The following is a 22,731-nucleotide window of genomic DNA, read 5'->3' as shown; positions in this document are numbered from 1 at the left end:
TATTTTTGGCTAGGAAAAGGTCAAAATGGCTGAAGGTAAAGCCAAAAGGAAAGGAACAGGTATAGAGAATTCAAGCTATAGAGTTAAACAGATAGCAATGGATCAGGCTTCTTCCTCCCAAAGGTTAATTACTGCATTGAGCTACTGCCCCTGCCTAACAGGGTGCTCAACTACTGGAACTATGTTTAAGGATGCTCAGGGCTCTTGCTATAGTTTAGCACAAAACTCTGAAAATGTATCACATATGGGCTGACTTTGTTGCTATGAAGAAAAACCCCAAAGCATTCCCGAGAAATAGAGTATGAGCTCTGTCAATTATGTCCTATGGACCTTGTGGAATATTCTCAATAGTCTATACATCTTTCAGCAGCTGACCTCTAGTTAAAGCTGCAAGGATCACAAAATAAACAAGCAAGTCAGGATGAAACAACACAAGTAGGACATCCTAGCAGTTAACCACAATCTGTCTTTTTCCAATTTAGGCTAAATTCTAATGTAGCTAATATGGGATGTAAACATCTACACTGGAGCAAGCTGGGTCTTCCGCTGAACTCAAATACCAAGAAATGTGAGGGATGGGGTTGGTTTATTTTCAAAAAGCTTCAGAAGTTATTCTGTTATAAAGGAACATGGCTGAACAGGTAGGAGACAGATTCACCATTGTGGGTTCTTCTGATGGCTTCTGCAAGGATCATGGAGATGTCAATCACCTACAAAGGCAAGAAATGTACCAGGTTAGTATGCAGGGACAGAGTTTGCTGGTCCATCTGCAGCCTAGAAAGCACCCTTACTAAGAATCTAGCACTCGGGCCTTCCTTTTTCACTATAATTACTTAGAAAGAGTTAAGATGCTAGTAATAATGGGACAAATACAAGATCATCAAGACATTGACGCTGTATATGTAGTCCAGGTATGAGTGTATAGCACCTGAAGAGATAGCAATCAAGAGCACTCAATATTCTTCTAGAAGATTAGAGTTCAATTCTCAATACAATCTGTGTAGCTTAAAACCACCTGTAACTCTAGCTCCAGGGAATCTGATGCCCTCTTTTAGTCCTCTGTAATAACCTGCACACACAATAAATGAATGAATTAATAAAATTAGCCAGGCAGTGGTGTGACATGCCTTTAATCCCAGCACTCAGGAGGCAGAGGCAGGCAGATATCTGTGAGTTTGAGGCCAGCCTGGATTACACAGTGAGTTCTAGGACAGCCATGGCTTCATAGAGAAATGTTGTCTTGAAAAACAAAACAAAAATCCAAAACAGAAAACACTAACAAGAATGAATATGCCTGTAATCATAGTATTTGGGAGGCTGGGGCAAGAGAACTGCAATGAGTCTTAGGTCGCCCCAGTCAACAATGTGCTCTGTTTAAAAAAAGCAAAAGACAAAATTCAAAGATGCTGGAGAGATGGCTCATTTTTTTAAAAAAGAGTGCTTAAGAGCGTTTGCAGAGGACCTGAGTCTTCAGAGGGAAGCTCAAAACCCACCTTTAGCTCCAGGCCCAGGGATTCAATGTCATCTTAAGCCTCTGAAAGTCACATAAGCAAACACAGACAAACTAAAAAATGTAAAAAAGTACACAATGCTGGGTGCAGTCAGATACACCCTTGATCCTAGCACTCGGGAGGCATAGGTAGGTAGACCTTACCTTAAAAAAAACACAAAACAAAACAACAAACAAAAACAAAGAAGGAAGCCAGGCCCTTAGCTTCTTGGGAGACTGAAGCAAAAATGATTTCAAATCGAGGCCTGCCTGGGCTACAGAGTGAATTCAAGGCCAGTCTGGGCAACTTAATGAGAGTATACCTTAAAAAAGTCCAAAGAAAGTAGGGCTCTGGGTCCATTCTCAATGCCAAAAGAAAAAAGAACAGAGGATGGCTTCAGAAATCCAGTGGCTTAGTCCTCACCTACAGGAGCAAGACTCTGGGTTCCATTCCCAGAACAAACAATAACAGATAAACCCAAAGAACTTAAGCTTCACTATTCACACATCTGACCTAACATGCTACTACCTGCAAAGCACTAAAGGAAATTTCTTCTGGATTAACCCCATTCACCTGTATTTTGGAGCAGTGTTTCATCTTATCCTCCTGAGGTATGGTATTGGTGACTACTACTGCTTCAAAGCATGCGTTGTTGATACGGGAAATGGCTGGGCCAGAAAAGATTCCATGAGTCAGGATAGCATAAACTCTGGTAGCTCCAGCTGAGAGAAGTCTAGAGGAAAAAAGCTGATTAATCTGACATGCAACTACAGAATCCAAATTCTAAAGAAGAATACTAGTCTGTCATAGCAGAACAGTAGCTTAAGTAGTTTAAGCACAAACTTATCTTTCACAGGTCTGGAATCTGACAAGGTAGGTTTCATTTTGAAACAATTTTTGCCCAGGTTGATAGTATGTACCATTTTGTGGGTTCACATAAAACACATGTAAGGATAGTGTATCAAGCATTTTCTTCTAATAAGGTCACTAATTATAACATGAGGATCCTATTCCCAAGATCTCATTATTTAAGCCTAAGTGCCACCCCCAACGGTAATCTGCAAAACCACACCTAGGGCAAGAAGTTAACATATTAATTTTAGGGGGACACATACTGGCCATATCAAGGAGAGAAGTCTGCACTAAGCCTTATTATATCAGCAGAACTTACAAAATTTCAAGGGGTAATCTGCGTTCTTTTCCTTTTTGGCTGGTAAAAAGAGAAATGTCCTTCAATGTTATCTGGAAAACTACACGATAAAGATATGGTACCACAAGACTGAGAATCTATGACCCTGAAAATAAGCTTAACCAGGAATATTCGCATTTGACTGTGCTTGCTGCCCAGCCTGCTGACCTGAATTTGATCCCTGGGACCCTCAGGGCAGAAGAAGAGAACCATTCCTAAAGTTGTCCTCTGACTTCTACATGCTTGCCATGGCATGTGCATGTATACACACATACAAAATGAATAAATATATGTAAAGGACATCTATGGATTTCTAACTCATCAAAACAAAAGTCAACAGTGTATAATAATGTAAATATAATTAATGTTGCTGATTGGATGGTTAAAGGGCAAATTTAGCATCTAGAAGTTGTTTTGACTATGCTTGAATTTAATGACTTTAGGTTTTATAATGGCAAACATAATATATTTTCAGTAAAAACTAGATGTGGAATTTGGACCTTTCCGTGATCTAGCAACGTGTGATCCAAATACTGACTCACCACAGCTCCCAGTCAGCCACGTCATAAGGGAAACAACCCAATCTGTGGTAGATTATATTACTAAGAAAGGACTTTGGAAGATAGTTTATGTGATAGACTTGACTTTTGATAGTAAGGATATACTTAATATAAAAGCAGTGTCTCTTTATAAAAACTAAAAATCTGAAATAAGGAATACTTATTCACCTGTATGTATTAAAAGCTAACATGATCAAAATATCCCAAAGCTATTTACCCGCTCAGTTGTATTTCAAAAGAAAATCAGCAAAGCAGTAGTTAGCTTCTTCCTTCAACTACTAGCACAACGCCCTGCACTCACTTGTCAGCGGCATGACAGATTGTACCACAAGTGTCAGCCATGTCATCCACAAGGATAGCCACCCTATCCTTCACATCTCCTACTAGCACCATGCGGTCCACTTCATTGGCCTTCTTCCGTTCCTTGTGAATCAAGGCAAAATCCACATTCAATCGGTCTGCAATGGAGGTCACTCTGTAAGATAGAGGTCCAGAGTTAATGATGCATATGTGGCTTCCAATGCCGGAAGTGTAGTTCAGTGGTAGACCGCTCTGTCTAGCATGCGTGAGGCCCTGGGTTCCATTTCTCTTATCCACTTATAGAAAATATTTTTTTTCCTAGTGGAGAATAGTCCTTGAAACTAAAACAGATCCCAGAGCTAAAAGAAAGCAACAATCATTGACATCTGAAAAAACAAGCATTACAAACTGGATTTTATGGATTAATGCCTCTGTAATATCAATGGCAGTATAGGAATATCAAACTTGGGGGCTGGAGAGATGGCTCAGTGGTTAAGAGCATTGCCTGCTCTTCCAAAGGTCCTGAGCTCAATTCCCAGCAACCACATGGTGGCTCACAACCATCTGTAAAGAGGTCTGGCGCCCTCTTCTGGCCTTCAGGCATACAGACAGAATATTGTATACATAATAAATAAATTTAAAAAAAAAGGAATATCAAACTTATACCATTCATTCTGGGGATGGGGTAGACATACCCTTCACCAATCCTGGGAAGCAGTATATGCAAGGTACATTAGTTTAACAGATTGAAGGCAGAAGGAAAGAGAGACCTTATTAGCTAGTGCAGGAGTACATAGATTGTCCCAATCCCATCATGGAAGACTTGTGATTCTAGAAACAAACAGTGATACGTGAATCTGAAGCTAGGAGTGGAGCAGCGTCCACCCTTTCAATGCATGTCCATACACTCATCTCTCCCATGATGGTGATGAAACACTACCAATGGTAAATAGCAACTTTACCTGGTCACCAAGCTTGGTATTCCTTCTACAAGTACTAGAAAGAAAATTAAACCAATTAACCAGACAAACAGGGCATGTTACTACAGCCCAAATCTTAAAGATAATATAAGCCACATTAAAAGCCTGGTTAGAAGACACTGACAACGAGATACAACACATTCACTCAAGGAGAAAGTCACTCAGTGCAAATGACAATAGGCTACCCTACCCCTATGATGTGTGCCCACACACCAGTGTGTAATCGTTGTCACAAAGAAAAGACTCATGCTTCAGACTTAGTGTTTTTAAATGTAATATTGATCAAACTTTAGAACTATGCCCTATTTCTTTTGTGAACAGAATTTTTGCTGAACAGGTCAAGAACCTCTGACCATACGAGGTTTGAACCATAACTCTAGGCAATGCTTCTACCTGGATCTAAAGGACCCATACCTTGTGCTCTCTATTACTACTGCTTAGGCATGTAACAGAGGTAACTAATTTACTTAGAATTATGACATCCAAGAAAAATGCACGACCGGTCATCTCAAGTGTTCCGAACTGTTCATGCTTACTGGCCAAAACATTCAGTCTCCATCAAAGCAGAAAAGAGTTGGGAAAGTAACATGTACACCCTTGAGTGGAGAGCTACTGTGAAAATTACAACCACACTGGTACCCTTACCTACTCTCCAACCCTGCCAAGACAGAAGTGAGCAACACTCAACTGGAAAATCCTCCATCACTATGAGGTAATTAGAATAAAGAATTACAAACTAATATCAAACTTTAAAAAACCTGTTTGATTATTTCAAATTAATTATTTTCTAAGTTCCTAAGAAAGATGTGAAGATGATGCTTAAGAAGTTAAGATGAAGTGTGACCTGCCTATATAGGGATGTCTTTATACTGTCACCTGAATAAACAACTCAAGTTCCCAGTTTATCAATTCCACTGAAGTTACTGAGATTAAAGAGATGGTTGAGAAAGATTTGAACTTTTTGAATTTTTCATGATTTGTTTCACTTTTGGCAAGTTCTAACTTAGTTTTTTCTACTCACCTGAGCCCTGTAGTCCTTCACTCTACTTCCACAATAAGAATATGGGCCATATTTTTATAAGGAATCCACTAAGGAAATCAAGGCTCTCAGTTTACATTATTTGAGCTATAACTGCTAATCCTTGGCAATAAGTTGAATTAAAAAATTTAGGGTCCCGGCTTTAAATGGCCTAACCAACAGCTTTGTAAACCTTACTTACCCATCAATATGGAATTTAAGAATAAACTGATTGCACAAGAAATGTCCTATCCTTCCTGATAAAGTTACAGCAGTGTTAACTCTGCAGTGCCAAGTTACTGATGTTAATGTAACAGTCATGGCAATGACTACTTAGGACCCTGTCTATCCTGCCTTCCAAATGACTCAAGCTAGCATAGAGTGGAAACTATATCCAACCCATGTCCTAGCTGCTGGCATATCCAATCTGAAGTTGTGAAAAGGGCACGTCGATGGGAGAACCCCATCATAAGGGACATTACCATCTGAAAGATTTTAGCAGCACATTATTTTTGAAGAATAGTATCACAAACATACCTCTTGGCTCCACCAGCATCAGGTGAGACAATAGTACAGTTTCTCCACTCAGATATATTCTCCCTTATCCACTTTAAGACAGCTGGCTCTGCATATAAATTGTCCACTGGGATATCAAAAAAGCCCTGGAAAAAGAAGCTGGGTCAAGTTTAGCTTATTTATTTCATTTTCTTCTCTTCCATTTATGAAAGGCTAATATAAAGAAAGTGGATTCACAGATAGGTTTCATCTAAGGTACTTGCTGTCAAGTCTGATTGATGGCCTGAGGATTTTGCTCCCTGGGACTCACAGGGGAGAACTGACTACTAAAAGTTCTACATACACATGCTTCCAACACATGTACATACAAGAACAGAAATCAATCAATCAATGCAATAATTTAAAAAAAGGCTGGTGAGATGGCTGAGCAGGAAAGGAGCCCAAGTCTGATCGTGAGAACCTACTTGGTACAAGTTCTGTAAGTTGTTCTCTTACCTCCACATGCAACACAGCGTGCGTGCATCCGTGTACATATACATGCACGCACACAAAATTTTAAAAGGAACGATTAAGTTCATGGAAAATACCTTACTACAATATTCAAAGTATTGGGAAGGTTAAAAATAGTCCCCTTTCTAGGCAAGATCAGCAATATCAGGCCTTAGCTAACTCACACCTAATCACAGGAACAAAAATGAGCCCTGTAAACAGTCAAGTTCAGCCAAGGTCTATGGATTGCCAAGCCAGTATGTTCAGACTCACAATTTATATACACTGTTTTATGCCACTTGGCGTTTGTGCTGGCCAAACTGATGAAGCAGTATGGTATATATATTTTTGGTAGCAACTACTTATAGTGAATGATTATACAGAATAACCAGAAATCAGGAGATAGGTATTTTAATTCTCGTTGATACAAACCAGTTGTATTTCTCCTCAATTATTTTTTTTATAGGATGAGTATACACTCCTGTCTCATGAACCTCCTTGTATTGCCAGAAGACTCAAATGGTAAGTGCCGAGAGTTTATACTTTTTGTTTGTTTTGTTTTGTTTTTCGAGACAGGGTTTCTCTGTAGCTTTGGAGCCTTTCCTGGCACTAGCTCTTGTAGACCAGGCTGGCCTCAGACTCACAGAGATCTGCTGCCTCTTCCTCCCAAATGCTGGGATTAAATGTGTTACCACCACCCGGCTGAGAGTTTATACTTTCAAACAGGGTTTATGCTACAGCACAGGCTGGTTTGGAATTCAGTTTCCCTGGCTGGACCTCCAGGAGCTAAGATTATAGATATGTACCACCATTCGTAGCAGAAAGCTTCTTTAGATAGCATAAAATAAATGTGGCGATTGATTTCTCTTGCTCTGGGTTTCTATGAAAAATCTTTAATGCCTGCAGCTCTAATTTAAGACTGATTACTCAAGGGAAATAATCTTCATAATAGCTACCATTGTATCAGCTACACCAGTTTTCAGCCAAGTATATCAGAATTAATATTTTAAAACAATAACAATGAACATATATTATGCTCAGAAGTAACCTGTCCAAGGTTATGAAGTTAATGTGCTAGTATGTCTAAGAAGCATCCAGACTAGTTGTAATCCTAAAGCCTATGTCCTAGCCATAATACTAAACTGTCTTACTAACTTCTAGCTTCAGCTTCCAGTCTCTAGAATGCAGATGTGCACCACCATGCCTGGCTCTCCTCCCACCTTTCTAACTTTCAGTACTTAGCTTCCTTCCACTGGTACCTGAATTTGAGATGCATGTAGATCCATGGTGATAATATGATCCGCTCCTGCGACAGATAGCATATTTGCAACAAGCTTAGCTGAGATGGGAGCCCGGCTCTGAATAGAAGTAAAGAAAAAAAGAAAAAAGAAAAGCCAAGATGAAAGCAGTTCATTTGCTTGAGAAACATTTACCAAGTACCTATATTGTAAAGACATCAAATCACCAAGAAACTCACGCAGAATGGCCGTTGATCTTTTTCTAAACTGGCTTAGAAGTCTTGACCCTGCTGCCTCAGTCTTTTGAGTGCTGGGATTACAGGCATATACCATTTCTGGATGTTTCCTCACCCAACCGTTTTTTTCTGAGGTTTCTCCCTCTACCCCCATTTTTTTGAGATAGGGGTTTCTCTGCATAGCCCTGGCTGTCCTAGAACTGGCTCTGTAGACTAGGAAGGCCTCAAACTCGGATATCTACCTACCTTTGCCTCGCAAGGGATAGGATTAACCTGATAATAGGTTGCCAGGGCATCCATTGCCTTTAATCCCAGTACTTGGGAGGCAGAGGTAGGTGGGTCTGTGAGTTCAAGGACAGCCTGGTGAACAAACAAAGTTCCAGGACAGGTTCCAAAGCTACTTAGAGAAACCCTACCTCGAAAAACCAAAATAGAAAAAGATATATAGGTTAGTAGCCGAGCACTTAAAAGCGTTTGTCAACACCACCTGGCTGTTGATTAGTCTTAACAACAATGAATAACTGTCAGCTGAATGAAAGTTAAAATGACTTAAATAAAATATACAGTATAAATTATATGCCTGTGAGTTCCGGGACAGGCTCCAAAGCTACACAGAAAACCCTGTCTCAAAAAAAAATCATTTTTAAATGCTCTGATATAACTGATAGCAATGTTCCTCTTTACACGATTCCATTGGTCGACTTCTCTGTTTTTATGCCAGTACCACACTGTTTTCATCACTGTAGCTCTGTAATAGAGTTTGAAGTCAGGGATGGTAATGCCTCCAGAAGATCCTTTATTGTATAGGATTGTTTTGGCTATCCTGGGTTTTTTGTTTTTCCATATAAAGTTGATTATTGTCCTCTCAAGATCTGTGAAGAATTTTGATGGGACCTTGATGGGGATTGCATTGAATCTATAAATTGCCTTTGGTAGAATTGCCATTTTTACTATGTTGATCCTAACAATCCAAGAGCAAGGGAGGTCCCTATGTTAAAAGGATTCTGAAGCCAGGTGGTGGCAGTGCACACCTTTAATCCCAGTACTCACAAAACAGGCAGGCAGACCTCTGTGAGTTCCAGGACAGCTAGGGCTGTTACACAGAGAAACACTGTCTCAAAAAAAAAACAAGATCTGAACTGAAGGTACAGCTCAGTGGTAGAACGCTAGCCTAGCATTTAGCTCTAAGTTTGATTACCAACACTATTTTTAAAAAAATCCATTCATACCTTATCCTTTTTATCCTGGCGGGCATAAGGGAAACATGGGATGACTGCAGTAACCCGGCTTGCTGAAGCAATCTTGCAAGCATTAATCATGATTAAAAGTTCCATTAGATTGTCATTTATCTCACCACACCCACTCTGAACAATGTAGACATCCTCTCCACGTACACTTTCTCCAATTTCCACACTAAAATAGAAAAAGAGAATGAGCATAAACAATAGATGTCACAGCATCAATATTCAGGCATGCTATGCATGCCTTATCGCTCCATGCTTCAGACCTAAGGGAGCACTATAATCAGAAGCAGCTCATTGCCCAGCTCATTCCTGTTCACTATACAAAAACATTCTGAGCTTATGAATGAGACACAGCACGAAAAAAAGGAACTTTAAAGTAGAAAGTTGACTTATAGAAGCAATTGCTCATATGGAAAAGCAAAAAACCCCAGGATAGCCAAAACAATCCTGTACAATAAAAGAACTTCTGGAGGCATCACAATCCCTGACTTCAAACTCTATACAGAGCTACAGTACTGAAAACAGCCTGGTATTGGCATAAGAATGGCACTGAATAGAAGACCCAGAAATCAATCCACATATCTTCAAACACCTGATCTTTATTATTTATTTAATTAATTTATTTATTATGTATAAAATATTCTGTCTGCGTGCATGCCTGAAGAGGGCACCAGACTTCATTACAGATGGTTGTGAGCCACCATTTGGTTGCTGGGAATTGAACTCAGGACCTTTGGAAGAGCAGGCAATGCTCTTAACCTCTGAGCCATCTCTCCAGCCCTCCCTCCCCCTGAACACTTAATCTTTGATAAAGAAGCAAAAAATATCAAATGGAAAAAAGAAAGCATATTTAATAAGTGGTGCTAGCATAACTGGATATCAACATGCAGAAGAATGAAAACAGATCTATCACCATGCACAAAACTCAAGTCCAGATGGATCAAAGACCTCAACATAAAGCCAGCCACACTGAACCTCATAGAAGAGAAAGTGGAAAGCACACTTAAACGCATTGGCACAGGAGACTACTTCCTAAATATAACCCCAGTAGCACAAACATTGAGAGAAACAATTAATAAATGTGACTTCCTGAAACTGAAAAGCTTCTGTAAAGCAAAGGATGTGGTCAACAAGACAAAAAAACCAACAGCCTACAGAATGGGAAAAGATCTTCACTAACCCCACATCAGACAGAGGTCTGATCTCCAAAATATACAAAGAACAAGAAATTAGACACCAAAAGATCACATAATCCAATAAAAAAATGAAGTACAGACCTAAACAAAGAACTCTCAACAGAGGAATCTAAAATGGCTGAAAGACACTTAAGGAAATGTTCAATATCCTTAGTCATCAGAGAAATGCAAATCAAAACAACTCTGAGATTCCATCTTACACCTGTAAGAATGGCCAAAATCAAAAACACTGAAGACAACTTATGCTGGAGAGGTTGTGGGGAAAAGGGAACACTTCTGCATTGCTGGTGGGAATGCAAGTTGGTACAACCCCTTTGGATGTCAGTGTGGCAATTTCTCAGAAAATTAGGAAACAACCTTCCTCAAGATCCAGTAATACCACTTTGGGATATATATCCAAAGGATGCTCACTTGTGCCACAAGGACATGTGCTCAACTATGTTCATAGCAGCTTTGTTTGTCATAGCCAGAACCTGGAAACAACCTAAATGTCCCTCGATCGAAGAATGGATAAAAAAAATGTGGTACATTTACACAATGAAGTACTACTCAGCAGAAAAAAATAACGACAGCTTGAATTTTGCAGGAAAATGGATGGAGCTAAAAAACATTATTTTGAGTGAGGTAATCCAGACACAGAAAGACAATTATCACATGTACTCACTCAGAGGTGATTTTTAAACATAAAGCAAAGAAAACCAGCCTACAAACCACAGTCCCAGACAACAATGCGGATACTAAGAGAGACTACATAGATATAATCTACATAGGAAGTAGAAAATAAAAAAAGACAAGATCTCCTGAGTAAATTGGAAGCATGGGGACCTTGGGGGAGGATTGAAGGGGAAAGGGAGAGGCAGGGAGGGGAGCAGAGAAAAATGTAGAAGTCAATAAATATCAATAAAAAATAAAAAAGCAACTGCACCATATAACTTCATATGGTGGCCATCAGATATGGTATCAAATGTGTTCTCAATGGTGACTACTCTAGTACTGATGCTGTATAGAGAAGACAGCATCTTCCCTACCATAGCGACAGTTCAAACATAAATACTCATGCTAAAACTAAGGTACTCTACTAGGAATATGCAATAGTGAATGAAACAGATGCAGGCCCTGATCTCATTCTGTGCTAACTACTCTGACCTAAGTAGAAAGTCTTGTTTAATAAGAACTGCAAAGTGGTCTGGAGGGATGAGTTAGTCTTTAAGAACATGAATTGCTCTTCCAGGGGACATGACTTCAGAGGGTTCACAATCACCTCTAACTCCAACTCCAGGGGCTCTGACACCTTTGGACAGACACCTGTACTAATATGTACATACTCTTACACAAACACACTTGATTACACAAAATAAATATTGGGGCTGAAGAGACTGAGTTCAGTTCCTAGCACCATGTCAGATGGCTTGCAACCAGCTGTTACTCCAGCTCCAGTGGGAACTATATACATGTAGTGTGCATATACACATACAGGCAAACATTCACATACAAAATAAAAATCTTTGTAAAGATAAATATTTTTTGAAAAATCCAAAAGTACACTACTCTATTAAGTAGACTATATTTTACAAAAGAATGAAAAAATTATGCTGATCCTTGGTTTCCTACCAATAAAAACATCTAAAAATAAAGGGGAGGGAGGGATGCTCAATAGGTAAAGTGCTTGTGTGTGACTCTCATGATCCAAGTTCAATCCCTGGAATCCATGTAAAAGGGGAGTAAGAGAAACCAATTTCACAAAGTTGTCCTCTGTGTATGTGTGAACACACAAATAACAAACAAAAACCTTATAATTAAAAATGACAAAACCAGGCTAGTGTTGGTGGTGTGTACCTACAATTCCAGGGCGAAGGACATCAAGGAAGGGTAATGGTGATTTTAAAGGCAGGATAGTTACATAAAAAGAAAGAGACCCTGTCTAAAAAATAATAAAAGTCGCTGGCGAGATGGCTCAGAGGATAAAAAGCACTAGCTGCTCTTCCAGAGGTCCTGAGTTCAATTCCCAGCAACCACATGGTGGCTCATAACCATCTGTAATGAGATCTGGTGCTGTCTTCTGTCCCACAGGAATACATGCAGGCAGAATATTGTATATATAATAAAATTAAAAAAATAAAATAAAAAATTTAAAGACTTAAGAGAAAAAGGAAGAAACATCAACAAAACCAAAAGCTAGTTTATATGATAAAAATCAATATCTATTGATAAACCTCTAAGATGGCCAACAGAAACAACTGTGTAGGTAGGGAGGTGGGGAGGATCATCATATGGAAAAATTAAATAAAAAATTAGGCAACTAATACTAAGCTTAATCTGCGAGAGAATTAATGCTAATTTTACAATCTTCCAGAAACAGATAAGAAAACAGGTTCCAATTCAATTTTATCGAGGCCAGCATTACTCAGATACTAAAACCAGATAAAGTCAATATAAAAAGAAAACCATTGAAAGACAGGAGGAGAAAAATAGATGTAGTCATGACAGAGCAAATAGAAAAGACCCTTTTATATATCTTGATGTTTATCTGTGTCAATATACTGATTGTTACAATATACCATAGCTTTACAAGAAACTAAAGTTGGCATAAAGAATTATATCCAGAAAGTTATAAAACAGAGTAAAAAATGTATTGCATATTTTCTCAAATCTACAATTAATACAAAATTCATTTTTGTGACACTGGGAATAAAACTCATTATTTTGTACATGATAGACAAGTGATCCACCACTGAATTATACTCTCTGCTCGCAAAATTCAAATTTATTTTGATTTTTTTTGAGACAAGGAAGGGCTCATGTAATTCAGGATGGCCTGCAATTTATTACAGAGCTGAGAATGACTTCAAACTTCTGAGTCTCCTGCCACCACCTCCAAACGCAGCACCATGCCTGTTGGTTCAAAATTCAGTCCAAAGCCACAGAGAAACCCTGTCTCAAAAAACCAAAAAAACAAAAAAACAAAATTCAGTCTTGAATTGGTGCACACCTATAATCAAGACACTCTGCTGAGAGCAGCTTAGGACAGACAGTGAGCTCCAGGTTAGTCTGGGCCACAGTTTGTGATACTGTCTCCAAACAACTAACTAAAATAACTAGTAAAAATAACTGTGCATCATTCTACCTGTGGATATCACGTAACCACTACTGCATCTCTCAATTAAGGCTGAGTTAAGAGAAGCATAAGAAAATGAAGGTTCTTTTGTGGTCAGTCAGAAGAAGCTACTTAAACTGTGTATTTTCTGAGAAGCTATGGAATGTTGTGAGGGAACTTGGGAGAGTTCCAATTTCTGCAGTTAGCCTGAAAAATGCCCAGCTCAGAGTCAGATTTAAGGGTATTTAGTGAAAAGTAATAAAAGCCAAGGCTACATAGTCTGTCTCAAAAAAGGGAGAATAGTTCACCTTCAAGTATTTTCTCCCTAGCTTGTCACCTATAGTCTTTATACTCCTTGGATATATCTTTTATCCTGCTTCCTAGCCTCTATACTTCTTCCTGATATCTGGAATGTTCTTAAGTATAAATAAATTACCCACTAGGCAGTGGTGGTAGCACATGCATTTAATCCTAGTACTCGGGAGGCAGAGGCAGGTAGATCTGAGTTCCAGGACAGCCAGGACTACAGAAAAATCCTGTCTGGGAGGGGAAAAAACACTTACCCATTTTTTAGGTCAGCAATTTACCTTTCCTGGTAGTTTTTTATTAACCATTTGGAACCACTAAGAGAACAGAGCTAAGGATGTAGCTCAATTGGTAGGGTACTATTTCCCCAGTATTCAGAAGTCTTGGTGTAGATCTGACCTAGGTGTGGGTGCAGCCTTAAATTCCAGGGTGAGGCAGGAACATCAGGCTATATAAGGAATTTGAAGTTAAGCGGCTAAGAGAGGTTGATCTTGCAGAGGACCCAGGTTCTGTTCCCGGCGCCCACATGGTGGCTCCCAACCATCTCTAAAAACAGTTCTAGGAACCTAGCGCCCTCTTCTGGCCTCTGTAGGCATGTTGGGCATAACGTGGTGCACAGGCATACATGCAGGCAAACCACTCATATGAAAAATAAAATATAAGAAAAAAAAAGGTAACATAAAACTATCAATTACTTATTCTCAATAGATCTTATTTGCATTCTGGATCAAACATACTTAATATAAATTTAGCTGGGTAGGACGACACATACCAGTAAGCAAAAAACTCTGGAAGCTGCAACAGGAGGACTGAGTTAGAGACCAGCCTAGGATAAAAATTAAAGATCCTATGTGAAATAGAAAGCAACAACAAAACCGTGGGCCAGTGAGACGGCTCCAGCAGGTGATGATATCTGCTGCAGAGCCTGACAACCTGAGTTCAATTCCCTAAACCCCTGTGCAAGAAAAGAACTGACTCCATCACACCCCTCAATAAATAAATAAAATGTAATAAAGAACTGTTAGGTGCGAGCAAGGTAGTCCAGCTCATAAAGGTGCTTGCCAGAAGCCTGATCACTCGAGTTCCATTCCTGAAATCCACATGGTAAAGGAAAGCATAGACATTCCAAAGTTGTCTTCTGACCCTCACACTTAGAAACAATAAATATGTAAATTTTTATTTTTAAAAACCATACATTTATAACAGAACTGAACACTGACTAGTTCTTCAATATTTAGGAATTAGTATTTTTTAATGTGTGCATATAGTGTGTGTGTGTGTGTGTGTGAGAGAGAGAGAGAGAGAGAGAGAGAGAGAGAGAGAGAGAGAGTTGTGTTTAGGTCAGAGGACAACTTTGGGCATTGGTCCTCACCTTCCACCTTGAGACAGTCTTTTAGTTGTATATAGGGCTGGCTAGTCTGCAAGCTTCCAGGGGTTCCTGTCTCTACCTCCCATCTTCCCAAAGGAACACTTGTGGGTGCATGCAGCTTTAAGTGGGCTCTGGGGATTCAAACTCAAGCCATGTGTTTATTTTGAGGGTTCTACCACAAAAAGTTAAATAGGGGCTGGAAAGATGGCTCAGTGGTTCTTAACAAGAATCTGAAATGGTTTTCAACATTCAGTCAGTCCATCACCTGTAACTCCAGTTTTAGGAAATCAGACACTCCCCCCCCCCCCCCCACACACACACTTTTAAAAAAGGTAAAGTGGTGCCGGGCGGTGGTGGCGCACGCCTTTAATCCCAGCACTCAGGAGGCAGAGGCAGGCAGATCTCTGTGAGTTCGAGACCAGCCTGGTCTACAAGAGCTAGTTCCAGGACAGGCTCCAAAACCACAGAGAAACCCTGTCTCGAAAAACCAAAAAAAAAAAAAAAAGGTTAAAGTGATTCTTCCAGTTATTTTCACCATTCTGGCTAGTCTCTTAAAAACACACTGTTATCTTATTAATAACTAAATTCTGAAAATATTCTTTTAAGTTCACATAGGTCAGAGAGGTCCAAGGAGGCCTTTCTACAAGAACTACTTGCATGTGTTCCAAATAAGGCTTAGAAAGGCATGGCACCATACAGGACTCACTCACTGACCTCGTGTTTATGGTCATTGAGCACTTCAAACGTGGCTAAGACAGCATTTAAGGGGCTAAGGCAAGAGGATCCATAAAGGTCATCCTGGGCTACAAGGAATTTTGAATTAGTTTAGATTACCTGCGGCTTTGAAAACAAAACAAAGCAACCAGGTTGACCAAGAACCCTGAGATCAGCCAGCTTTAGCCGCTAGAGTATTGGAATTAAAGGTGTGGTCTTTACTCTCACTTCCTTGAGAGATTAGATTGCCTGATAAAATGCTTTAGTTCTGTGGCCCAGAGGCATTCTAGACCAAGTATTTCCAACAATTGAGCAACTTCACGGCTAATCCAGTCCACCACTCCTCTCGCACATCTCCCCTCTTAGACCCAGATCTCCATTCTCCTGGGAGCGAGAAGCTGGGTGCACTGATTTCCAACTATGTGTGGTATCAGAGGTCTACCTATGGTTGTTTCAGTAAAGGAATACCATGCGCTCCACACATTCACTTACTACTGTCAGGTTGTTTGATTAGGAGTTAGAGAACAAACAATTTCACAACTGACCCTAGACAGTCTGCTAGGCTTAAATGAGTCTTCAAAAGCATTAAAAGCTGCAAACATGAACCAATACAAAAAAAAAAAAAACCTGCTCAAAATTATTACATTTTTCATGCTATTCTTTATCACTGTGTAAATGACCCATCCATAAAACCTTTGGGAGTTTCTATATGGAAGTCTCTAGAGAGCTGTAAGAAAATAAAAACGTGTTACTTATGCCTCTATCCCTTCATCTGCCAGAAGCCAAGAATACAGATAAAGTAAATCTAAACAAACTTTACCAATTATTGGCAAAATTACTATAGTACTTGGTTCTACAAAACTTAAAACCAAAAAATACTTAAAATATCTATTTTAACAAACTTCTCACTTTTGTAACTACAGAATATACTTCAAATTTTTTACTGGGGTAGGGAGTGGAGCTGAGGAGGAACAGGGTTTACTATGTAGCTTAGGCTGGCCTGGAACTGCCTCTACCTCTGTAGATCAGACCTGCCTGCCTCTGCCTCTAGAGTGTTAGGTGTGTGCCACTATTGCCTGGTTTCAAATTCTTTCTTTAAAGCAGATGGGTTATTAATTATGAAACCTCATAATCTAGACTTTTCCGGGAGAGAAAACATTTCCTTTGTCAAAATAAAGTCCAGCCTTTTGTACAATATATGCCAACAATAAGGGAAAGGGCAAAGATTTCCAAACAAGAATAATTATTGCCAGTTTAAACATCTAAAAATACATGACAAATATAATAGCATCATTAGAGGTTAGTCCTTAAGATTTGTGTTCTAGGGAAAGTGACAGTTGGGGCTGGAGAGATGGCTCAGTGGTTAAGAGCATTGCCTGCTCTTTCAAAGGTCCTAAGTTCAATTCCCAGCAACCACATGGTGGCTCACAACCATCTGTAATGAGGCCTGGTGCCCTCTTCTGGCCTGCAGGGGTACGTGTAGGCAGAACATTGTATACATAATAAATAAATAAATAAATAAATAAATATTTAAAAAAAAAGAGTCCTTAACTGAGTATAGTGGAGGGAGGGAGGGAGGGAGGGAGGGAGGGAGAGAGAGAGAGAAAGAGAGAAAGAGAGAGAGAGAAACTAAGTTAAGAGTCCCTGCTGTTTTGTTCTTCTAGAAGACCCAATGTCCCATCAGGTGGTACCCATAACTCCAATTCCAGGGCATCTGGTGCCCTCTTCTGGAATCTGCAAGTGCCCAAACATGTGACACATGCCCCCCCAACACACAAACTTACACATAAATAAGATAAAATCTTTTTAAAAATTATGTTCTAGCCTGGTGTGGTGTCCAACACCTTTAATCCCAGCACTTGGGTGGGAGGCAGAGGCAGGTTGATCTCTGTGAGTTTGAGGCCAGCCTGGTCTACAGAGTGAGTTCCAGGACAGCCAAAACTACAGAGAAACCTTATCTCAAAAAGCCAAAACCTAAAACAAAAAACGTTCTGAGGTCAGGCGTGACGGTGCAGGCTTGTTAATTGGACCGAGAAAGCCAAGACCAGCATGGTCTACATAGCAAGTTCTAGCCAGCCAGGTGTGCTCCAGGCTCCCCCACCCACATAAAAAAAAAACCACTTAGCAACTCAACACCCAACCTCCACTAACATTTTTGCTTAATAACCAACATTTCAGCCATTTTTCAAAGGCAAACTTAAAGCTAAACCATATTCAGGGCTGGAGAGTCAGTTCAGTGGTTAAGAGCACAGGCTGCTCTAGCGGAGGATTCCCAGATCCCACATGGCACTTTACAGCCATCTGTGACCCAGTCCCAGGGATTGTAGTGACATTTCATTTGTATTTGAATAAACAAAGCTCGCTTGAAGATCAGAGAGTAAAACAGCCCCACTGGTCAGCCTTACAGACCAGAGAGCAGTAACACACACCTTTAATCCCAGTAGCCACACCAGTTGCCATAGAAAGCGGGCGGTATTCGCCTTTATTCCCAGCCCTAGAGAGGATTATAATATGGGAACAGACAGCTCTCAGTCTCATTCTGAGATTCTTGAAGGTAAGAGTGACTGGTTGCTTTGAACCCCAATTTCTCTGAGTTTTTATTAATCGTGCTTCCCACGTTGTGTCAAATGAAGTACGATAAAGACTCAGAGATAGATATTGGGGTTCAACCTGAAGACCAGAAAAGCAAAGCAGTCAGCCACTGGCTCTTACCTCGATCTCAGTCCAACACTGAGTTTTCCTGGAAACTGTGTCTGAGAGGTGTTTCCTCCCATTTCTTCAGGCATTTATTTATTAAAATAAAAGGGAAATGCCACTACAAGGGATCTAACCACTCTCCTGACTTTAGCAAGCACCAGGCATGCAATGCCAGACATATCTGCAGGCAAAACACCCACACACATAAACTAATAAAACAACAACCTAAACGCCTTGTTCAAGCTGCTTTATCAAAATCAGGCAGTAGAAAACTGTGTTCTCTCTTCTCCCATGACCACCAACCCAAACCTAATCTCAGGTTCTGCAGTATGCAGCGGGCTAAGGATTAATACAAGGACAAAACAGTCATTTCTTTTCTGAAAACAGAGGAAGACTCAATAACCAAAAGGGTAAAGAAAACCTCTAAAATGAAAAACACTTTTACCCCCTAACTAAACTATCGTTCTCAAAGTCTGAAGCTGTTTTCTTGAGGCCCAGGAATAATACTGGTCAGAGGTAACAAGCAGCTTGCACTCCTCTTTTGACTAAGGTATTTATTGCCTGGTTACAGATGCTTGTGTTTGCACTAACATTTGCATCACAATTAATAGCCTACTAATCCAGGGGCAGCCATCCATTACAGATGAACTTTTAGCTAGGTCTAAAAAAAAAAAAAAAAAACATAAGGCCGGGCGGTGGTGGTGGTGGCGCACGCCTTTAATCCCAGCACTCGGGAAGCAGAGGTAGGTGAATCTCTGTGAGTCCGAGGCCAGCCTGGTCTACAAGAGCTAGTTCCAGGACAACCTCTAAAGCTACAGAGAAACCTGTCTCGAAAAACCAAAAAAATAAATAAATAAATAAATAAATAAATAAAATAAATAAAAAATAAAGCTATAGCCAGGCGGTGGGGGCGCACGCCTTTAATCCCAGCACTAGAGAGGCAGGTGGATCTCTGCCTGGTCTATAAGAGCCAGTTCCAGGGAAAGCTCCAAAGCTACAAAGAAACCCTATTTGAAAAAAAAAAAGTTATATTTGGAAATCACTTTGAAGATACAAAACATTCATTAAAAAACAAATCTTATGTAAATTAACTGATGATTTTTTTTTAAAAAAAATGACCCCTAACAGATGATGTAAGATTGTAGACTGTAGGGGTAGTGATGGCTTCTGCCAGTAATCCCATTACTAAGTAGGCAAAGAGGCAAGACCTGCAGGGGATTCCCCCTCAAAAAAGCACCCTAAAAACAAAATCCAAAAAACTCAATGAAAAAAGAATTATGGCCTGTGCTCTTATCTACTGTGGGAAAACAAAACAAAACAAAAAAACAGCGCAGGAGACCTAGAACGTTCCACAGACGGCTGGAACAGGCACTGAAGTAGGTAACCTCTCACATGGTCAAAAAGTGCACGTGGACCATGAAATTGGGGCTAGAGAGCGAGTTTTGTTAGTAATTAATATTTGAAAGAGGATCTCACTATGTGGTCCGACGAGTCCAGAATTAGCCTCAAGCTTGTGGCTGGCCATCCTCCTCCTTCTGCCCAGTGGTGTGATTACAAATTACAGGTGCGTGACACTATGCACACCAGCGCTGGGCGAGGAGTTTTAAGGCAAAGCATCGAAAAAAAACCGAAAAAAAACCTTCAAATTTCAATTCACGTGTAAGTCGTTCCTACATCCCCACGCAAGTAACACCGAGAAGAGGTGTGCCAATAGCAGCATTGGGAAAAGTCAAAAATTCCAATTCCACAATTTAGCTTTCCCCAAGACTTTCGGGATGTCTCAGGATGAGATGCTGAAGATCAAGGATGCTGAGCTAAAGCACCACTTCATCCTACCGCCTCGATTTAAGTTAAGGATGGTTCCGATTCCGCGACAGACAGATTGCGAAGATAGGAAAAGCCGACGCTTGATAATCGAAGGGAAATGGTAACATGTTCGCATACTCAGAATACCAAACCAGAACGCTCCATTTCGAATCAAAAAAGCTTTCTGACTCTAGGAGTAAGACCACGAGGGGGCTATCAGAACGCGGTAGGTTCTCCGATGTGTACCAGTCAAAGCGCCCCAAAGCGGACCGAATCCAGCCTAGTGGTTCCACAATGAAGAGACAAGCCACGTGTCCCCATGGCTGAAACTAAGCGTCGGTACCCCTCCAGGAGCTCCGGGGAGGCCATTACCAGCCCCAGTTAGATCCTCCATCCCCAACCTTCAAATGTAGCATCTACTCCTGCCCCCTCCATCTTGGTTCCACCTAACCGCGCGGCGAGGATAAACGCGACCCTCCGACGACGAGGTAAAATAACGGAACAGCTCACGGGGCAAGCTAACCTCAGCAGCTCCCTTCTGCCTTCCCTCAGCGCCCCCGAACTCCCGCGGCAGCTCCATCCCCCAAGGTCCCGCCACCCGGGCAGGTGAGGTGCACTCGGGATGCCAATTTCGTCCTTACCAGGTCTCCTGGTTGCTGAATTTCTTAGTCACCACCTTGCCTAGCTCCAGGCCCAGGCGGTCAGCAATTTTCTGGGATAAGTCCTGGTGGGAGCTCCCGCTGAAGATTTTGATATTCGGCATATTGGGCAACTACACGGACGCGCTCTTGCTCAGTGGTTGCTGCCGCTGCGGAGACTGGACGCTTAGTCAGCCGGTAGCCTTAACACCTAGCACACCGAGTTCCTACTCCGCCATCTTACATTCCCGCCCAGCGCGCGACTCTAATTATTGAGTGCCAAGGGGGCGGGATCACAAAGGAAGTGTCCCACCCATCCTTTCAGGATTGGCTGATCCAGAATGAGGGGCGGAGTCTTCCGGTAACGTTGCCGCCCAACTACTCCCTCTGACAATTGGATAGAAGGCTTGAAAGGGCAGAGGCTAAGAAGTAGCCCCGCCTCCTGCTAGCACCGTGTTAGGGCAATGCTAGCTGGAAAGCGTGGAGCAGGTTCTCTGGGTGTGAAAAGCTGTAGGTGGAGGAATTTTACAGACCCTTAGGGCTAGATCTCCGCCCCCCTAAAATGGGAAATCATCCTTATTGTTTCTTTTGTTTCAGATCAAAAAACCAAACCCATCCCATGCATTTTCCTTTAAATATATCTGTCTTAGCGGGATGGTAGCCCTGTGAGTGTGCAGGTTTCTGATCCGGATTTTTATCTCGTTGTAAGTATGGGGTTAAATTAAAGCACGTTTACATCACAAAGACAGCCTTAACGCAGGCACATACCACCCAAAGGACTTGTGTACCGGCTCTAATTACCAAGTGTGGTTTTTACCTGAAGGGCAAGTCCCAGGGTAAAGTGACTGCAGACAACTCAGCTTGGAACAATGCAGGAGAAAGTTGCATTTTCTTTCTGAGGCTGGAGTCTAGTATGTTTAGTCAGAGAAGGAGTGTGGCTTTTCCCTAATATATAGGTGATAAAATTCTGGTTACCTAATGCTTGGAAGAAGAAAAATTAAAATATCCATGAAGAGCCCCGACAGAATCAGCAAAGCATTTAGGTCTGTTTGCCACAATGACTAGGTAGTGTTACTAATGTGACCTTTTGCACACTTTTATTACTTCTATGATGATAACTTGCTAACTGGACCAAAGCAAACTTTATTTTATTTTTTAATTAATTTTTTAATTTTATGTACATTGGCATGAGGGCTTCAGATACCCTGGAACTGATTTTTAAACTCCATTTTCATATTCCAGCCACAAAATAGATATAAAAGAAAAATCAACACAGTTTTAGAATCAAAAATGTCATTACTAAGCTAGTGGTGGTGGCACACACCTTTAATCTTAGCGCTCTAAAGGTAGAGGCAGGTAGATCTATCAGTTCTAAGTCAGTCCTGTCTACAAAGTGAGTTCAGGGAAACCAGAGATATATAGTGAGACCCTGTGTCAAAACAAAAACAATAAACAAAATAACGACTACCAGGTATGGTGGTACATGCTTATAATCTTAACACTGAGGAGACTAGGGCCGGAGGATCCCCAAGACAGCCAGGTACACATAATGAAACTCTGGTCTGGGCAGTGGTGGCACACACCTTTAATCCCAGCACTCAGGAGGCAGAGACAGGTGGATCTCTGTGAGTTCGAGGCCAGCCTGGTCTAC

The 22,731-nt window shown here is 40.8% G+C and overlaps 1 protein-coding gene across 1 annotated transcript; it reads right to left on the bottom strand.

Moving 5' to 3' along the window:
* Nucleotides 1–391: 391 nt before the first annotated feature.
* On the bottom strand, nt 392–21,288 carry LOC121437144 (ribose-phosphate pyrophosphokinase 1). Its single transcript, XM_041636991.1, has 7 exons — nt 21,084–21,288; nt 9,246–9,429; nt 7,802–7,900; nt 6,075–6,199; nt 3,541–3,714; nt 2,064–2,223; nt 392–710 (listed from the first exon to the last, which is right to left on the bottom strand). The coding sequence occupies exons 1-7, from the start codon at nt 21,203–21,205 to the stop codon at nt 618–620; spliced, it is 957 nt and encodes a 318-aa protein (XP_041492925.1). The 5' UTR covers nt 21,206–21,288; the 3' UTR covers nt 392–617.
* Nucleotides 21,289–22,731: the final 1,443 nt, after the last annotated feature.

Source organism: Microtus oregoni, unplaced genomic scaffold, assembly GCF_018167655.1.
Source record: "Microtus oregoni isolate MIOR12 unplaced genomic scaffold, Mior012 000050F_ref0000143, whole genome shotgun sequence".
Taxonomy (NCBI): Eukaryota; Metazoa; Chordata; class Mammalia; order Rodentia; family Cricetidae; genus Microtus; species Microtus oregoni.
This window is presented reverse-complemented; position numbering and strand designations above follow the sequence as displayed.

Coding starts and splice junctions, on each gene's coding strand:
- LOC121437144 (XM_041636991.1), bottom strand. CDS start 21,205: ATGCCGAATATCAAAATCTTCAGCGGGAGCTCCCACCAGGACTTATCC. Junction 7,901..9,245: donor GCCAGGATAAAAAGGATAAG/GTATGAATGGAT, acceptor ACTTCTATTCAG/AGCCGGGCTCCCATCTCAGC. Junction 2,224..3,540: donor ATCTGTCATGCCGCTGACAA/GTGAGTGCAGGG, acceptor TTTTTCCTCTAG/ACTTCTCTCAGCTGGAGCTA.